Source organism: Diabrotica virgifera, chromosome 5 (assembly GCF_917563875.1).
Source record: "Diabrotica virgifera virgifera chromosome 5, PGI_DIABVI_V3a".
Taxonomy (NCBI): Eukaryota; Metazoa; Arthropoda; class Insecta; order Coleoptera; family Chrysomelidae; genus Diabrotica; species Diabrotica virgifera.
In genome coordinates, this window is record NC_065447.1 from 219212215 (window position 1) to 219233286 (window position 21072).

Here is a 21072-nt window from a genome sequence, read left to right on the forward strand (position 1 = left end):
GAGTAAGTAAAATACGAATTTATTATATGGAATTTTGTGTCTGAGAACAAAACTCTTATTTTTGGTAAATCCACCAATGCTGTTCTGTTGTACATTTTATCCGGAGATGACACAAAGAAAAAGGTAAATTTTGACGAAGAAAACGAATTAAAACGTTTAAACAGAATTCAAACGTAGTTCAGAATTATATCTGTATTTTTTTTATTTACTAAAATCCATACATTCCAATAAAAATTTTAAATATGGAGAATTTGAAACTGGTCATTAAAATAATGATTAACTAGAAGATGAACTGTTAAAAACTTAACTGTTGTTAAAGGTTTTGCCAGTTTGACCGATGTAAGTTTGTATACACCACTGCGTAAGTGCTTGTTCTTTTGGCTTTTGTTGTTCTTAATTGTTTAGTTTTATATAATTTGAATATAAAAATGGATGAAACAATAAGGATATTTCAAATTTTAGTGGCATTCTAGGTTTATGATCTTTCAAAAAAACTCAACTCAGTTGACGCCATTTTTGTCTGTATCAAGTAAATTTTCTCATCAACACCCGTCGTTTATCTAACATTTGGTTAATTAGTATAAATGATTGCCTAATTAGTAGAAAAAATCTTAAATTATACAGAAGATTCTCAAGAAACGCCATCAATTTAAATATAATTATTATTCATTTACTACTAGAGTATTTAATGCGATACAGTGGATTTTGAATGGACATAGGGGCGTCAAGTACTTGATCAAATTGATTCATTAGTTTAACGGGTTCACAAATGAAAACTTGTCTCTGTAGCTCTTGAACTAGATTAGACTACTAATGCGGATTCATTTACTCAAATGGATATAAACGGTACGATATTTATCTAAGGAGGTTCTGTTCCACTTCCTGACGATAAAGATGGGCGCGAATTGAAAAAATATAACGTGTTCGTATGTTAAACTCACGAAAGAAAATCTTTCACGTATTTTGTTTTGATTTTTTAAGTTCATTGCTTTAACACGTTCTGTGCCTATGACGCTCGAGAATCATCACGAAGGTTTTATCAAAGGTACAGATGACGGATAAGTGGCGTCATGTGTACTTTTCAATATTTTTTAAAAACTGTTGAATGTACTGTTAATGTTATTTTTTAAAATTTATATCACATTCATATTATACATATAACCCTTTTAATTTTGTAAGCTCTGCACTTCATCTAGGTAACTATTTAAATCTAATTAGTAAAACCTAAACTAGTAACCCTAATATACAGTGCGCTGGAATAAGTGTACCCCCCCCCCCTTATTAACTTATTTATTTTTAGCACGTAAGCAAAACGCTCGGAGAGGTCGATTTTTAAAATAACCATAGTATATTATAGCATCAATGTTTCGAACTTTACGCGATCCCTCTTCAGGTGACAGGCACCACTTTGATTTTTTTAAATAGGAAAGTACATCATGTGACACCTCATTTAAAAGCTTTTGAAATACTGATTACAAAAATGTATAATACTTTAATCCTTTTTGAGAGCGTAGGCGCTAAATTTTTTCGAATTCTTTTTCAACGCATTAATTTTTTTCGAATCCTGAGAAAACTAATATGTATTTTTGAAAAATTTAAACGCAGAATGAAAGATGACATGATTACCGAGGGCTGACAGTACCTTAGAATAAACAAAAAGTTTCTTTTAAAATTTAAAATTAAAAATCGAGACTAAATTTTCTCTTTTTTTCACCCCTGTGACTTATTAAAATTAACATCATAGAAATTCTCAGGCACTTTCCCATCGAGATTATTGTAATATTTCATTCTGCGTTTAAATTTTTCAAAAATATTTATTAGTTTTCTCAGGATTCGAAAAAAAAATGAATGCATGTAAAAAAAATTGACCGACATTTTGCGCCTACTCTGTCAAAAAGGATTAAAGTATTATACATTTTTGTAATCAGTATTTCAAAAGCTTTTAAATGAGGTGTCACATGATGTACTTTCCCATTTAAAAAAATCAACATTATGCCTGTCACCTGAAGAGGGATTGCGTAAAGTCCGAAACATTGATGCTATAATATACTATGATAATTTTAAAAATCGACCTGTCCGAGCGTTCTGCTTATGGGCTAAAAATATATAAGTTAATAAGGGGGGATAACACTTATTCCAGTTCACTGTAATTTATTGAATGTACCAGATACGGTGTAATTAAAACTTATCATTATATAGAGATGGAAATATGGTATTTGTTTGAGTAGTTGTTGGATATTCATTATTGTGATATATGAATCTGATTTATGTGTTTAAGTTTGTGATATTTATATTTTATTGTATTATCGTTTTATTATTACTATTTTACTGTAGTTTTATTATTATTGACACATGTATTATGTATATTGGACTTATAAACTTGTAATCTTATTGGGCAGTGTCCCGTTGAAAATAAAATAAATAAATAAATAGATTACTTTGGTACAACTTCCAGAAAAATGTCAGTTTCCTTTTTATAAGGTATGTAAATACCATCTCCAAATTGAGTCCCCGGGTAATGCAAGCCATATCTAGAGATAGTCGGTTCGCTAAAGACACAACTGGCTAGTGATTTTAGTAGGTAATTTTTTGTTTTTGGCCAATTTTGCTAAAATTGGCAAAATTAGTAACTATTTAGTAATTATTAACTATTTAGTAATTATTTTTTTTGCCAATTTTACCAAACTAACAAAATTACTTACTAAAATCACCAGAAAGTTGTGTCCGAGTTTTAGGCCAGAGTAATAAGACAAAAATATACCCTGTTCATGACACTTCAGCAGCCAATGTACTGAAGCGTTTTTTCGACAGGTAATACCTATAGGAACAAATTATGACTATTTCCTGCGAGGATCTGGCGGCCATTTTTATTTATAAACAATTAACTGTCAAAAAATGGCATTTTCCTCTTTTTTTTCAAATCAACGGAAAACAGTAAAACTTATGATTTTTTTAGTACAAATATCTTCGAGATTATGAAAAAAGCTTTAAAATGACGTATTACAAAGTTTCATATACTCATTTATTGTTAATATAATTGCGAAAAAAGGTCGGAATTGCAAAAAAAACGTATTTTTTCAATAACTGTTGTAAAAATTAGTGTACAGCTTCGAAATTTTTTTCAAATGAGGGTTCTTTGGTGCTTAATATGTGATAAAAATTTCAAAGCGATTCATTCAATTGGTTAAATTTTATTCAAATTATTTATCCCAGAGAGCATTTTTTTGCAATAACATAAATCAGAAAAAAATGACCAGAGAACCATTCTACAGGTGTCAAATGAAAGAGCATGAGCTCCATTTTCAACATGGTTTAAAAAAGTGAATAAAAAATGCATTTATTAGTAATAAATAATTATGCAAAAGTATCGTAAATTTTTCTTTATAAACTTTTTGAATAACTTTTTCCAAAAAAATTAACTTTTTTACCCTTTTTTAAGTGCATAACTATCAAGTAATGTTATCTATACCATAATTGATAAAAAATTGTAATAAAGTTTTGCATACCTAATTGTTTATTACTAATAAATGCATTTTTTATTCATTCTTTTTAAACCAAGTTGAAAATATAGCTCATGCCCTTTCATTTAACACCTGTGGAATGGTTCTAACGTCATTTTCTTCTGACTTATGTTATTGCAAAAAAAATGCCATTTTTTGACACTTAATTGTTTATAAATAAAAATGGCCGCCAGATCCTACGCAGGAAATAGTTACAATCTGCTCTTATAGGTATTACTTGCCGAAAAAACGCATCAGTACCCTGGCTGTTCAAGTGTCATGGAAAAAACCTTGGACTATTTAGCGAACCGACTATATTAGGAAAATGCACATGTGTAAGATTTTTTATTTGATTTTCCTAAAGCCGGATTTATGTTACAACGGGGACGTGGACGGGACGGGGCACGTTGAAGAATCGTCTGATATATGAAAAGCATTGGCTAGTTTATCATACGACGGAACGGGGCGACACCGGGAAGTGCCGAGGACGTGCGATTTCTATTGTTCTTCGCGCCGTGCCGTCCACGTCCCGGTGTAAGATAATAGTTATTTAACCAACAGGTGTATTAATAAGAGCGATTAACAATTGAGATATTTTAACGCGTGAGCGGGGCGAGCGCGTTAATGTTGGAGATTGTTAATCGCCATTTTAATTCACGAGTTCGTTACAAAACTTTTCCGTCGACCGTACTTTTCAGAAATAAAGATATATCCATCTTTTGACTTTTCAAATTCACAGAATTTTAAACAATAAAGTAAATAATGACATACAATGACAGATATTACTAACAGCGGCTACTTCATTTTAAATTTTTTAGTGGGAATATAAATAGGTATATGTTTGGTTGCCTACACCACAGGTCACTGCCAATCACAGAGCGTTTAATTAATTTGTGCAAGCAATGTATGTTGTGTTGCCTATAATGAAATCGTTCATTAATAGAAAATCATTCATTAATAGGGGTCATTAATCAATGATTTTGAGGGTGTTAAAATTGATCATAAATGGACGGTCGACGGAAAATCAACCTTAATACTTATTATTTTATTAACAATTCGCTTAAAGCTATCGCCTGAGTTTGTGGGAAATTCATATAATCAAAACTGTTCCAACGGATATCTTCAAATTGATTACTTTGGTGGCCCGATTAAAAAAAAATAACAGTTCCATTTCTATAAAGAATGCAGACGCCATCTCCAAATCGAGCCCTCCGGCATTTCGAGCAATATCTATTAGGAAAACCGTATTTAACAGTTTTTGTTGCAGTTTCTTAATAATGATCATTTTATTAACAATACGCTCAAAGCTATCGTTGGAATTCGTGGGAAATTAATATAATTTTTTTAAAATCAGGCCTTATCGTGTGCATTCTGTACTTTCTATTATTTGGCACAGAGCGAGATATATGATGCTGTAATCTGGCGCTTTCTAAAACCATATATTTTCGTTAAATAGATTTTTAATTGTTTCGTTAGAAGAATATTTATGTATTATACAAATATTATGCTAAAAACCGTGGGATCGTTACTAATGACTAATGAACTAGACCTTTAGTTTTTTAATAGTCTAGGCGCCAGAGGGGTCACCGTGTCCTTTTCAATTCTGATGGGCAAAGTCAACGGTTTCTTATGGATTTTTGGCTGCTGAATACGAATTTCGAGGGTGGATTTCTGTCCGAGTGGTCAAAAAATTGTTATAAACAATTTAAATGTTTATAAGGCTCTGGCTCATAAACTAAAAGAGATAAAAAAATGTTTCACATAAAATTTGTTCCTTAATAAAAGACCAAGAAAAAAACGTTTACTAAACTTAAATCCAACAATTATAACTCAAGATATTGTAAAATGAGTGCACAATACAAATTGCAAAATAAGTATTTTTCGAAGCTTTATCGATCGTAACTCGGCTTCTACGAATTCAAATGAGTCTTAGAAGATCACATTTTAAAGCTTAATTATTAGGCTTCCAAACAAAGTTTGTTAAATTACCTTATCTTTATTTGTTTTAAAGTTTTCCCCCCTTTGAAGTTATAATTTTCTTAAAAAAATTGTACATTAATTTGTTTATAAGCATTTTAAGCAAATTTGAGCTATAAACAATTATACTTTAAGTAACAATACTGATCGAAGAACTCAAAAGGAATAATTTCAGCTTATGAAAATGTTCGTAAGTGTATTTTTGGCCAATATATCGATATCCGCGAATAATAAACTTACGAACATTTTCATAAGCTCAAATTGTTTCTTTTGAGTTCTTCTATAATTATTGTTAATTAAAGTATAAAGGTTTATAGCTCAAATTTGCTTGAAACCCTTATAAACAAATTAATGAATAATTTTTTAAAGAAAATTATAACTTCAAACTGGTATAACTTTAAAACAAATGAAGATAAAGTAATTTAACAAACTTTATTTGCAAGCCTATTAATTAAGCTTTAAAATGAGATCCTCTAAGGCTCATTTGAATTCGTAGAAGCCGAGTTATGATCGATAAAGGTTCGAAAAATACTTATTTTGCAATTTGCACTTTGTATTGTGCAATAAACTATTTTTAATAGGAAATATGCCACAATTTTACCAAAAAAATGATTTTATTAACGTTTCGAAGCCCAAATCGGGTTTCATTGTCAAAATACAAAATACTACTAAAATAAACAAAAATGTTGTTGCTAAGTAAAAAAAAATCTTCTAATAATTTATTTAATCTGACTCATTTATATTGGCAATTCAGACGTATATTATACAGTTTAAAGTAGAAGACTTTAAAATGATATCGCCAATATTTATGAGTTGCGTTCCTGGGACGACTTTAATAGTTTGCTTATTTTCCATTAAAATACATTTAATATACATTATAAAAATGTATTGTGTAAATGTATTATAAAAATACAACAACATTGTATTGTGCACTAATTTTACAATATCTTGAGTTCTAATTGTTGGATTTAAGTTTAGTAAATGTTTTTTTTCTTCGTTTTTTTTTATTAAGGAACAAATTTTATTTGAAATATTTTTTTATCTCTTTTAGTTTATGAGCCAGAGCCTTATAAACAATTAAATTGTTTATAACAATTTTTTAACCACTCGGATCGAAATCCACCCTCGAAATTCGTAATCAACAGCCAAAAATGAATAAGAAACCGTCGAGTTTGTCCATCAGAATTGAAAAGGACACGGTGACCTCTATTTGGCGCCTAGACTAATATTATGTATCTCAAACTGCTCTTCATTTTTAGCGCAAATTTTATCTTTTTAATAGATTTTCCGTTGCACAATAAAGTAAATAACAGAATGTACACTTCTCCAAGAAATTAACGCACCACCTTAAAATTGGAACATTTTTGATGTATCGAATTTCCTAAACCTGTTGTCCGATTTGAGTAATTTTTTAATATGTTATAGCCTTATTCTTGAAGAATATTACTGTAGTAATGTTATTGCTAGACAAGTAAATGTCATTGTATACCGTGTGTAACAATCATACTGTGGTTTTTTCTCAAAGTTAGGAACACCCTGTGGAATATTCTAGTATTTATAAAATATTGAAATTAAAACTCAATTGTAGGTTTAGGCTTTAGCTTTGCCTAACATTTTGTTTTTTGATATATGTATTCGCTTATGTTCGATAATAAAAAAGATACTTATATTATGTACTTTTATATTACAAATGAGATTTGCTATTTGGTCTAGATGCTAGATCAATATCATTCCAAATTATCCAAATCTCGAGAGCGACTGTTTCTACCTCTTGTAAGGTTCTAGGAGGTGGCAAACGCTGTCGTAGTTTTCTGCCAATTATGTCCCTAAAATGTTAGATCGGGTTGAGATCTGGACTAAGTGGTGGCTAACACAAATTTCGAAGATTTGCCTGTTGTAAATATTCGGTTACAGTTCGTGCAACGTGAGGTCTTGCATTACCGTGGATTAGCAAAACATTGGATGGTATCCAAATGGTGGACCAAAGGATGGTATCCTATCCTAGAGCATGGTATCATACTCTTCATATTCGTAAATTCTCGCACTTAAAGTAATGCATTTATTTTACATAGCGATCGATAATATAGTTTCGATCGTCAGGTAAAATAAATACACTATTTTAAATGCGAGAATTCACGAATATGAAGAGTACGGTACCATGCTCTAGGCTAGGATACCATCCTTTGGTCTCCGTAGTGAACGCACGCTAAGGTCGCTGCTTGAACACAATCATGGCGGGCCAAATTCCTTGTAGCGCGTTCCATTTCCATCAAACAACAAAAACAATTACGGACTTAATTGAAGCTTTAAATAATAAATTACTAATTTTCACAACTAACCAGACAGTTTTGGACTGTAAACAATTTTTGACATTTATCAAATTAATAATTTCTCGTAGCCTACTTTAGGCTTGTTTATTAAACTAAGCAGAAAATGAGGATATACTAATGAAAAACATGGCTAGTTGTCAAAGTACCTAACTCTTTTATTGTCCAACATAATATAATGAATCAAAAAACAAAATGTTAAGAAAACCTGAGTCTATAGTTAGGTTTTAATTTCAGTATTTTATAAATTCTAGAATATTCCACAGGATGTTGCGAACTTTAAGAAAAAACCCAGTTTGATTGGTTCACCCGGTATACAATGGCAATTTACCTGTCTAGCAACAATATTATTACAGCGATATGGTTATAGAATAAGGCTATAACATATTAAAAAATCCCTAAAATCGGACAATAAATTTAGGAAATTCGAGACATCAAAATGACCAATTTTAAGGTGTGCGTTAATTTCTTGGAGAAGTGTAGATAGAGGCATGAGAATTTAGATCAAAATTTAAGTAGAGGCCTAGTTAGCAAAGTGAGTTCTTAATTATTTTTCGTATCTCGATGCCTTTTTGTGTAAACTTTTGTCGTTTATAACTTTATCAGAGCTCGTTTTAAGACTCGAGAAACTTTTAATGATTTTATCTCAGGTTTGTCGAATCCATGGTTCCATTCCAGATAAGCATAATACAAACATCTTAATCTTTTACTTTAATCATCATGTTTTATCATCTTTGCTTATTTTTATTAAATATTCCACGCATGTGTTCCAATGAAGTATGAAGTTCCGCAATGTACAGTTGAATCCGCAAGTCTTTACTCGTACGTCATCATTTAAAGCATACGAAATAAGTCGGAAATTTACTAAACACAACGGCAAGTGGATATTATTCCGATCACGGGTTATAGTATAAAATTTGACGTTATCAAATAAATAGAATGTCAAATTTAAGTTTTGCTTTAAAATTTTGGTGCATATTTACAGCTACATTTGAAGTAGCTTAATAAATTATTTTATTATCATCGATTAATAAATAAATAAACAATTTATAAAAAAATTCGATAACATATTTTCTTTTTGTTATTTTATTCACTTTGGCGGAACCTTTAACACAAGCATTCAACTGTGTCAACAATGAGGTTAGCTTTGTACGTTGTCAAAATTAATCGTAAAATAAAAACTCCAATATAAGATTAGTTGTGAAAACAACTGTTTGTATAGTATAAAAAACCTTCAAAATGCAAAAATTCGACAAAATAACAGCAAAAAATTCAACAAACTGACAGCCACAAAAGTAAACAAACCAAAACGTCAGAAATGGTACATACTTAAAATGTGAAAACATCCCTAATCGTCTTTTTTTATACCTATCTCTTTTCAATGTACTGAGGCTAGATCGTTCATAAAAATAACATGTATAGTATATGGCTTAACACCCCATATGGGGTTTCGCCGCTTTCGCTTTCCAGATCTATTTTACGGGGTGGATCAGTCCCCATGATCATTGTATTTGTTCACTAATATGTCTCCATTTCGTCCGGTGTATTGCCTTCTCTTTCCATTTAGTAATTCCTGCTCCTCTTAGGTCCTCCTCTACTTCAGTTAACCATTTCGATCTGGGTCGACCAAGTCTCCTTTTTCCTCCTGGTTGCCACAATACCATAGCTTTTGGTACTGATTCTGGTCCTTGTCTCCATATATGACCCAGCCATTTGGTTCTTTGTACTTTTATTTTCTTTACTATATCTTCACCATTTAATTCTTCTAAAATTTCTTTATTCGTTCTCCTTCTATACTCTTGTTCTTTGATTCTCACTGGACCCAGTATTGTCTTTATTATCTTCCGTTCATTTATCCTTAATTTCTTTTCTTCTTTTTTTGTCGTAGTCATCGTTTCTGCTGCATACAGCGTTATTGGTCTTATTATTGTTTTATATTATTCATTTTTGTTTGTTTGATCACTATTTTACTCTTTAGTAGTTTTCTATTTGCTTGATATAACCGGTTTGTCGCAGTTAATCTTTCTGCCATCTCCGTTTCTCTTTCCCCTTTGTTGTTTATCATAACGCCCAGGTAATAAAAATAACATGTGTTTTTACTTAATAACAGGCGGTAGCTGGTTTGTCATTAGTTTCATGCGTGGAAGAGAATGATGCTAGATAAAAATTATGTGTTTTATCTCGTCAGGTATTAATGACGCACGGGTAAAGACTCGTGGACTCAAGTGTACCTTCCTTTGTCGAAGGCTCTAGTCGAAATCGCAAACCTATCATCAGAATGTAGCAGGCGTTGGTTACCAATACTAAAAGATGTCAAAAACAAGAATATACCAATTACAATTATACATAATACATATACAATACACAATACACAATCATATAATACATAAACACACAACACACAGTACATAAACGCATAATGAATTAATACGAAAATACTCAAAATAACCAGAATTTGATATTCCGAGAGCCCAAACTACACCCTCACTTTTTTTTAACTAAAGAGCATGGTATTGCCTGCAAGATCGAGGCCAAGTTTCCAAACCGGTTTGAAAATCATAACCCAACTTAACAAGTTGTTTATGCTTTGCGCGCAATGTTCAAATAAAACTTTTTTAATTAAAACAATTTTTGACAACGATTTCCAGAGTGGAAATACTAATTTTACTTCTGTATTAAATATGTGCTATGTTTTAAATTATGTTAATATATCAAACCGTTTAGATCTACATAAAATACAGTATCTACATAAAGCACAATATATTATCTTGTAGTTATTATTTAATAACACATTACTTAATTTACTAGTAACTTAAAAAACACTTTTTTCTAATATTGTTTTTCTTTTGTTACAGATCATGGACATATCTCGAAGTCAAAACCACCTGAAGCAATAATGATTCAATCGACTGATCTTCAATAGCCTGTAGATACCTTCTAGAAGTTAAAACAAGTTAACAAGTCTGATAATAGTAATAAGTGAATGAAAACACTGTCATTATGAAAACCACGAGCGCCTATCTCGTGGTCTTTCTCACGTGCATTCTAGCAGCACTTCCAAGTCTAGCCAGTTCTTCGGTCATTTCTTCCGAGCCCGAAGGACGATGCGAAGAAATCACCATACCGATGTGCCTCGGAATAGGATACAACTACACTCGAATGCCAAACGAGCTCAACCACGAGACTCAAGACGAAGCTGGTCTAGAGGTCCACCAGTTCTGGCCGCTAGTAGAAATAAGATGCTCACCAGATCTGAAGTTTTTCCTGTGCTCCATGTACGCACCCATATGTTTAGAAGACTTTCTCAAACCATTACCGCCCTGTAGAGGTATCTGTACTAGGGCGCGAATTGGCTGTGAACCCATCATGACTCAATACGGGTTTAAATGGCCTGAAAGGATGGAATGTGATCATTTTCCCGTGCAAGGAGGAGATGTCCTTTGCATGGACCAACCTGCTCAAAACAATGCTTCGTCAACTCCTACACCCAAGTCGAACCGGAAATCAATGAAACCCTGTAAACCCGGTTCAAAAAACTGCACAGTTCCCCTAGGAGATCCAAAAAGAAAAGAGTGCAAATGTCAATGTCAACAACCCCTCGTCTCCATGGGGAGAGAAATGCAACTAGGCATAAATCGAAGCGTCGCCGGCATCGCAAATTGTGCGTACCCTTGCAAGGAAACGTACTTCAACCCAGACGAAAAGGAGTTCGCCACCATATGGATAACGCTGTGGTCAGGTCTATGCGCCGCCAGCACCCTAATGACACTTACCACGTTTTTCATAGAAACGGAAAGGTTCAAGTACCCTGAGAGACCAATAGTATTCTTATCTGCATGCTACTTTTTGGTATCCGTCGGATACTTAATAAGAGTAGGAGTGGGCCATGAAGAAGTTGCCTGCGACGGAAGCATTATCAAGTATACCTCGAATGGACCGAGTCTTTGTACAGCTGTGTTTTTATTAGTTTATTTCTTTGGCATGGCTTCTTCCATATGGTGGGTGGTTCTATCTCTTACGTGGTTTTTAGCTGCTGGACTGAAATGGGGAAACGAAGCGATTGCTAGTTATGCTCAGTATTTCCACATAGCAGCTTGGCTGATCCCTACCTTCCAAACTTTAGCTGTGCTACTTTCGGGGGCAGTTGATGGAGACCCAGTCTCTGGCATTTGTTACGTTGGAAATATGAATATGGATAACTTATGGACTTTTGTTTTGGCTCCTTTGGTGGTCTACTTAATACTTGGTACTAGTTTTCTATTAGCTGGATTTGTTTCGCTGTTTAGAATAAGAAATGTTATCAAAAAGCAAGGAGGTGCTGGAGCTGGTTCCAAAGCTGACAAATTAGAAAAGCTGATGATTCGCATAGGAATATTTAGCGTATTATATACTGTACCTGCTACAATAGTCATCGGTTGCCATTTGTATGAAAACACTTTCCATGAAGAATGGATGAAATCTCTAGCTTGTACTTGTCCTGCTAACGTAATTTCCATGAAGGAGAGGCCTATATACTCTGTCTTAATGCTCAAATATTTCATGGCCTTAGCTGTAGGCATTACTTCAGGGGTTTGGATTTGGTCGGGAAAGACCGTCGATTCGTGGAGAAGACTCTCAAGAAGACTATTAGGAAGATCAGATCTGTCGGGAGCTAACGCAGCTTTGATCAAGAACCGAAACAAACCTCCCCCGCCCGGTTTTCTAATGGCCGGTCCAGGTAGTGCTTCTCTTCTCGGTCCCACTGGTAGTGTTGCCTCTGCCAGCCAGCATCATCTCCACCACCATGTCTTGAAACAACCACCGCTCAGTCACGTATGACAAGCGGGAGAAGGGGCCGCACCTGTTATCGTGAGCCATCCACCCCAAGGTTCTGGACCTTCGTTAAGCAATTACGGGCCCATTTGAGTGACCGCCTGGGGGCCCAGAGATATGGTCACAGCTCTCTAGTCTTCGCCGGTGCCAAGTCGGACACTTCTTTTTTGTACAGAAAATTTTTCCTAGTTTTGTTATATATTTATTTATTGAATATAAGTGTATAAATGTGAAGGGTTATATACTCATGAGGATTTATTTTTATTGAAAGGGGATTCCACATTTTATACTACAATTCTTTTCAAAGCTCACTAAAATATTTTACATTTATAGTCTCGTAACTAGCTAAATTGTCAGGCGAATGAAACCCGTGACAAGACATCTCGTAACGCGACAGTTCGTAACCCCATAAATGGTAACGGACAATTCGTAATCCGTCAATTCGTAACTGTATAATTCGTAAAGTCAAAATTGAATTCTGTTTATTTTCGTTAACGTGGAAACAAACTTTTATTACAGTTGCAGTTGAAATTATGTTTATTAATTTAACGAAGCAGCATTAGGATAAACATTTTTTCTACGAGCGTGAAAAAATGTCTACTTTCGCGCACGCATTTTAGTTTAGAAAGTTTCACTTTTCCGCACGCGTGTTACTTTTCCGCACTCGGTTTTTACTTTTCCGCACGCGTGTTAATTTAGATATGTTAATATGTCCTTAAAGTAATTATAATACATGCAATAAACTAATATTTAGAGATTATTTACTAATTTATTTCAAATACATCTTATTGTGTTCCTGTTTTAATGAAATTAACGCGACAATTCGATGAAATAAAATTATTTTGACATAATATTCGATAGTCAAATCGATAGACAATAACAGTCGTTTTGAATCATCGTCATGGAAACCAAGATCGTCGTCATGCTAACTAATTATATTGAAAGTTTGGTTTTGACAACCTTGTCAAAGAATTAATTTGTGTATGTATTTTCATATTAATTAAATTAATTCATTAAGATTTGGTCATTTTTTAAAGACTCTTAGAAAAAATATTGTTCGTAACTCTTGCAGAAAGTCTCTTTTCCGCACTCGACTGCTTGCCGAACTCCCGCTTCGCGTCGTTCGGCAAACTGCAGTCGCGTGCGCAAAAGAATTACTTTCTGCACTTGTTGGGAAAATAACTATTTAACACATTCCATATTTCGTGGAGAAATATTTTGAAAATTGTGTCTTAAAGTTAACGTCGCTGTTACTAATGTTACGAAATGTCGCTGTTACGAATTAACGAGTTATGGATTGTCCGTTACCATTTTTGTGGAGTTATGAACTGTCGCGTCACGAGATGTCATGAAACCAATTGAACTATACGTTTCACATACATAACGAAACTGTCATATACTTATAATAGTTCAGTATAAATAAAATCCATTGAATCCATGCTAAAGAATTTTTAGATATTTCTTTGAACCAACAGTTTTTCATTTAAATCTTTTTTTAATCTCAGAACAATCATTCCTATAAAAGTTACTGACCAATTGGTTCAGAAATACAGCAACAATTCCTAAATGAAACAAACATTTTCACATTAACTATACTCTGTTTTTAAATTAGGAGGAGTAAACTCAGATTCACACCCAATAATGTCATCAGAAAAATCCCCAGATTGATCTTCTAAAAAAAAAGAGTTCTAAAAACAACAGTTTTTATATAATTGCAGATTGAAAATTTGCAGCGTAGAAAAATAGCGTAGAAAACGCAAAAAATCGCCGATATAGCTTATTAACCTATGAATTTTAAATGCCAATAGTGTCTTCATAAAGGTCAATAGTGTAAAAATTTCATAATTTAGTGGAGTAGACTTGCCTGCGGTTGGACCAATTACAAACAAGCATTACGGCGTGATAAATTTGAATTACTCCTCCTATAGTCCGTTCCACCTTAACTAACAGTATAGGGAACATAGGCAACTCAGCCCTTTTGAGAGTTTTTAGCGCGGTGATGCCGATTTTATCAAAAATAATTTGTAATCTAACATTAGAGAGATTAAATTAAAACTGTCTTAGAAAGACAATCTACAACTTTAGGATTCGTATGCGTTTAAGTTTATTTGATATACTACAGTTATTACGCATATGGATCCTAAAATTGTAGATTTCCTTTCTAAAACAGTTTTAATTTAATCTCTCTAATGTTAGATTACAAATTATTTTTGATAAAATCGGCATCACCGCGCAAAAAACTCTAATAAGGACTGCATTGTCTATGTTCCCTATACTCTAAAGTCAAGGTGGGACGGACTATAGTTTAAAAACGAGGTATATTTTCTTTTTACCAAATCACCAAGTTCCAACAGACAGTGATGTAGTATTCACAGAAAAATTACCACATTCAACAAACATGTAACGAAAGCGCATATAAAAAATATGGAACCCTCAATAGCCTGACTCAGATGTATAAATTTACATATTTTAAATCTAAATGATTTCTTTAACTCAAAAATAAGTAGATACTTTGTTATTTTACACTAACCATGACGTAGTTAATAGGAGATAACATCCAAAAGCTGTAAATAGTTTTACTCATTGAATACACAACCAATATCCTAATAGGGCATTCCAACATGCTGTCAAAATTAAATCAATATGGCGGCTGGGACGCAAACATAAATGTTATTCTATCAGTTTTTAACGTGTTTTAGATCATGTTAGTTGCGTTTCTTTATAATGTTGTTTTGTACAAAGATTGATTTTATTTTCACTGGAAGAATTAATATAAAAAGATAATATGCCGCATTTCTGTTGTGTTTTGAAGTGTGGAATCAGAAGTAATCGTGAAAAAGTTCAGTTTTATCGACTACCATCAGTGCTACATTTTATGCATAAAACAACTAAATAAGTTATCATCTGAGAGACAAAACCAATGGTTAAACGCTATAAAACATCCTATAAAAATGCTAAATAACTATGTCCATGTTACTTACGCTTGGAAAACTGTCTCCACCGTAGGTTAAATCAGACCCCTTAAGGGAAAATGGACCTACATTATTTATATTGCCAATATATTGCTTGTAGGTACCTATTAGCAACATCTGTATTGTCTACCAACAACTTTCAAAAATATTCACTCATATTAAATATGAGTGAATAAACAAATTTTATTTATTCACTGCTTAAAACTAAAGTCGTTCAAGTACTTCTACAACCAAAAACTACACCAAATCTAAAAAATGTTAACGCTAAAAAACTTAAGAAAAAATGTGGTACAAATATAAACAAATACAATGGTTGACTCCCAGCGGTGCCATAAACGTCAAAATCTTGGAATGCCCTATGTTACTGTTTTCATAACCTTCTTTAAATTTAGCGTCTTCATTTTCTTTGAACAGAGTTGAAATTACACGTAAATGTGATGAAAGTGTTTATATAATTGTGAATTTTTGTAGTTTTTGCTCAAAATTTGGTACAATTATTTTGGTTCTGCTTATATAAGGGGATTTAGATTTGCTCAAACAATGTCAAAGGAACCGCATAATATGCCAGATTATGTGTAATGTCAGATTATGACATATGACAGAATATGACAACTGACACATTATGTTTGTTTGAAGTAATAATTTCATATTTCGAAACTTCAGTTCATATTTTCTTATTTGTGGAATCGCGGAATATTTTGAATGCTTCGCTATTTTAAGAATACCTACTTAATCAAAAGTGTTCTTAAATGATTGTACCAAATGGTGGTCTTTTACAAAATAGTCAATGGTAATTGAAGCATCATGTAACAGAATAATTACCTTTGGCTAAATTTAACGAAAAGTACAAGAGAATATAAAACCGAGTCGAAATTACAAAGGATTAGTCCTATAATATTAAATAAGTTAAAAAAGCGGTATACAGGGTACCAACATTCTTAAAAATATCATCGTGTTCGTACGACTTGGTTGTTTTCTCTTGTACGTTCAAAATTTATACTCTCCTCTCATTGAGGATCTACCACAAGTGATTGATAAATACGTAAATAAAATTATTTTAAAATTTTAATGGTAAGGTTCTATGTACTAATAATATATGTCCAAACGAGTACACAAGCAAATTTTGGTACTTAGTAATATCTATTACTGTAATCATAAAAATGATCTACAAGGATTCCATAAATATGTAATATTATTAGGTTTAACTTAGGTAGATCATTACAAGACCAAGGAAATAAGTAGTACTACCGCTCCTGCATGTGATTTTTGCTGTTTTCCTGAACAAATAATAAAATTCAGATACTTGATATTTATAGCTGTTTTTATTTTGCAGTCGACGTGTACTGGATTCTACATTTTAGATTTCTCATACGCATTTTACCGTGTAGGACTGTCTCAAATGGTTTCACAGTACCTACCGGTATACCTCTTTACATCCTCATCAAAATATGGCTTCAGAAAATACACATTGGAACTTCCGGTAGAATTTCTTGAAAAATATAAGCTATGTCCTTATTTGTAGAATTCGCAAAGTTTTTCGTATAACTTCTTTTTTTTTCGTTCTGTTCTTAGGCAAGACTCAAAAGTCTTTGGTACTGAGTCGTAAGACCATTGTCCTCCATTAAACTTTACCAGGTAATTCCTTGCTTTCAACGAAAACCTGCAACTTCCTTATAGCTTTCGCTTACTGCGCTTTGTCAGGTTGCGACTCTTCCAGTGATACTGTATATAAATTTCTTTATATGGATTAGCTCTTTTATGGATTACCACTTACTTTGATAACTCTTTTCCAACCATTTTTGAACCTCATATCTTGCAGCGTCTTTAGTCACTCTACAGAGCGGCTTTGGGCCCATAAAGGTTTTTCTCCAGCCTCGTTTTGTTAACTAGTCTTTTTGTTCTTTCCCTTGCACCCCCTCATGCACCAGCAACCATCTTAAGACATATTGTTGCCTTCTACCAGCCTGTTATGGAGGGTCTTGCAATTACTCACCAGATTTGATTTGGTAAATTTACTTTACTTGATCAATTTTTACCGCCATAATAATATTATGGCTTTCAGCTTAAATATTAATAATTCTCTTAGCTATGTGCTATTCCCTTTAGCTTTAGACCTCTCTTAGCTATTCCCTTTAAACTTCGTAACGTATCGGTTTAGACTTTTAGACTAATAGTGCAAAAACTTCAACACAGAACACCGTACTGTGTTCACTAAGGCTGTAAAGGTTTTTGTATCTTGTCGTCTATCCAAGATCCCCATTAAAACAATTAAATCCCGATTGGAATTCTGTACCCTAGTGTCCTAGTGATATTTGTGTGATTATTAAATTCAACCTTAGATATCGATGTGTAGTTGGCTTTCAGTTTCAGGATAGCTATAAAGGCTACCGCTGAATTATACAAACACAGCAGACACAGACCTATCAGAGCTAAAAATGCTGTCCCTGTACTATTCAGGAATCATGTGGTATTCATGAACATATGTCTGTAGGGTGATGAGATTAGTTGCACAGAACTGTATAACCAGCCAGTAACTTTTGGTTTTCGTAACAGGTTTTACCTATGACCCTTTGGCAACACGAGAAAAGTTGCCTAGCTCTGTTGGATATATTAGTATAAGTTCTCATGACAAAAAAGTGCTTATGGAAAACTGGTCTCACTATAAACATTATATTATTTATATATACATCTGAGGTATGTTTAATTTCCATGTCATCTATCATGTTTTCGAGCATAAAGATTACTTGAGAGCTGGGTCGCTATTTAAGTCACCAAGTCACCCGGTCTGTTTCCTAGTTTCTTCCTCACACCAACTTAAAGGTGAAGTTGGTCTTTGTACAGCATCCTTGATCTTCTTTCCAGTCCGGTTAAAATTCTCTTAAAAAGCCATCGTTTGTTTCAAAATGATATGATTCCATTTGTTGCCTTCATTATTAGCATTCTTCTAAATAAATATTAAATATTTGATGTTGATAATTTTATTAGCAAATCACACTTGCATATTACGGATTATCCAAATACATATCCTATAATTGAATTAGCATACAATCGTCCATTTTTTGATCTACATTAAGATTAAGTTCATATTTTTTAGTTTTCAAAGTCGAAGGTTCACATAGGAAAATATTATGACTGCAACTTTGTTTACCTCTCTTAAAGGGCTGTACGTACTATTTGATCCTTAAAGTCTCTTGTGAGGATTTAGCAATAATATCTTTTCATTACTGTACGCTTACTTTTACTTATGCTGTACAGTATTGAGACAGTTATTAAGTGCATATACAGACATCTATTGGAATCGCTATACAAGTACCAAAGTTTTTTTGTCAATTCAGATGGATTAAAAATTTATTTGATTGTCTAGTGAGTGCTGTGAATAGACGCATGAGCATTTGATAATTCAATGGAAGTCTGTGGGTAAAAGAAGTAAAATAATATAGCCATATTTGTGCCATAATAAACGTTATCGGGGGACCATCCACTGGAATGGAGATTTACATTTCATTGAGGTATCAAGATGAGTGATTGAAACGACAATTTTTTGAAAGGATCTTATATTATGTAAATATATATTCTTGTAGAGATTTTCTTGTTAGACGTTAGGATTTCTTTTTGGTACCAACCCCATAATCTTTTGTACTTATAACCGTCTATGTAACCGATTTTTGTATATAGATATACAAGCAGCAAATGAAACATATTGTATCAAAAATAAGGCTGCTAACCAGACACATACTAATAGGGAATAACATAGTTAACCTGTTGATTGTATGTAAGGAACAAAACGTGATTCACTGTATCCATAGAGTTCGACATTTCTTGCAACTTTTGAGAAAATAGACGTTCAATAGAAACACAAATATATTAAAATCTAAAATTTAGAGCCAGCCAAAAATCTCATTGGGATCTAGAGATTGAAAGCAACCAATATTTCATATTATGGTTAAATTGTCTTCAAATAATACAGCCTTATGGAAATAGAAAATTCTGGAGCTTCACTCAGGTACTGCAAAGTTTAAAATAAGAAACTTAAAAGCAAAAACTACTTAGATACACTTTGTCAAAACTAGGAATGAAAATTCTACAATCGGTACACCCACTTGATGCGTAGCAAAATTACTGGAAATTACCGTAGTAAAAGAATAAAAGAAGTAAACTCGACCTGTAAACTTCATTTTAAAAATCAAGTAGTCTAGTCTCGACGTTCATCTATCTCTTTCTTTCTGAATACTTTCCCTGTCTGTGCTCTGCGCAGATGTGCAAAATTTCGAAAGACATTTCTGGTGTTCACGAGTAATATGACAAATATTATTTTATATTTGATGTATGGATGGAATCCATACATGGATTCCATCCAATACAATGGTATTTGATGGAATTTATTCATTAATGTACTAGTTCTCATTCGTTTTATTGGAACTCTGATGTTGCAAAAGATGCAGAACTCAAAAAATAGCTTTATTATAAATAGCCGTAGTACATATCAAATTTTTATATATATAAAAAATCAAATGTTTATAATTCGCACATTTCTTTGGTTGTAAGGATAAGTTATTAACACGTTTCTCTCCTTTTTTATAACTATATTTACTGTTTTTTGTACATTATTTTTTATGCTACAATATTCAAACTTCGACTGAGCACAAAGTTGTTTTTGTATATTTTTTTAAAGAAAAAAACTTGTACAGTATATTATTTGTAACTGCGTGTATAGTAGTGTTAGTTACTGTAACTTGTCTGTATGCTTCAAATTGTATACGATTAATGATTATATTTTATTGTTCGAATTTAAACCCTTTGTGTTTTATTTCTGGCCCTTTCATTAAAAATTACAGAGATATGATCAAGCATGAAACAAATAAATTTTATATACAGCGACAAGTACGGCAAAGAGACACCGTCTCTTCAAAGCTATTCACACGACATTTCTATAAACAGAAATAGGCCAGGGTAATAAGACAAAAATATACCCTGTTCGTGACACTTCAGCAGCCAGGGTACTGATGCGTTTTTTCGACAAGTAATACGTATTGGAACAAACTGTAACTATTTCCTGCGTAGGATCTGGCGGCCATTTTTATTTATAAACAATTAACTGTCAAAAAATGGCATATTCCCCTTTTTTTTTCAAATCAACGGAAAACAGTGAAACTTATGATTTTTTTAGTACAAATATCTTCGAGATTATGGAAAAAGCTTTAAAATGACGTATTACAAAGTTTGATATCCTCATTTGTTGTTAATATAATTGCGAAAAAAGGTCTGAATTGCAAAAAAAATATTTTCTTAATAACTGTTGTAAACATAAGATGAAAAATCAGCTTTGAACTTTTTGTAAAATGCGGGTTCTTTGGTGCTTCATATGTGATAAAAATTTCAAAGCGATTCATTCAATTATTTAAATTTTATTCAAATTGTTTCTCCCAGAGAGCATTTTTTTTGCAATAACATAAGTCAGAAAAAAATGACCTTAGAACCATTCCA

General features: G+C 32.7%; 1 protein-coding gene across 4 annotated transcripts in view; it reads left to right on the forward strand.

Moving 5' to 3' along the window:
* The window catches only part of LOC126884667 (frizzled-2), a 404908-nt gene extending 384527 nt beyond the window's left edge, over nt 1-20381 (forward strand). For all 4 annotated transcript variants that reach the window (XM_050650737.1, XM_050650736.1, XM_050650735.1 and 1 more), the window contains one exon: nt 10660-20381. In XM_050650737.1, the coding sequence (XP_050506694.1) occupies nt 10805-12622 (1818 nt within the window). In that variant the 5' untranslated portion in view covers nt 10660-10804 and the 3' untranslated portion in view covers nt 12623-20381. The remainder of the gene's footprint in view (nt 1-10659) is intronic.
* Nucleotides 20382-21072: the final 691 nt, after the last annotated feature.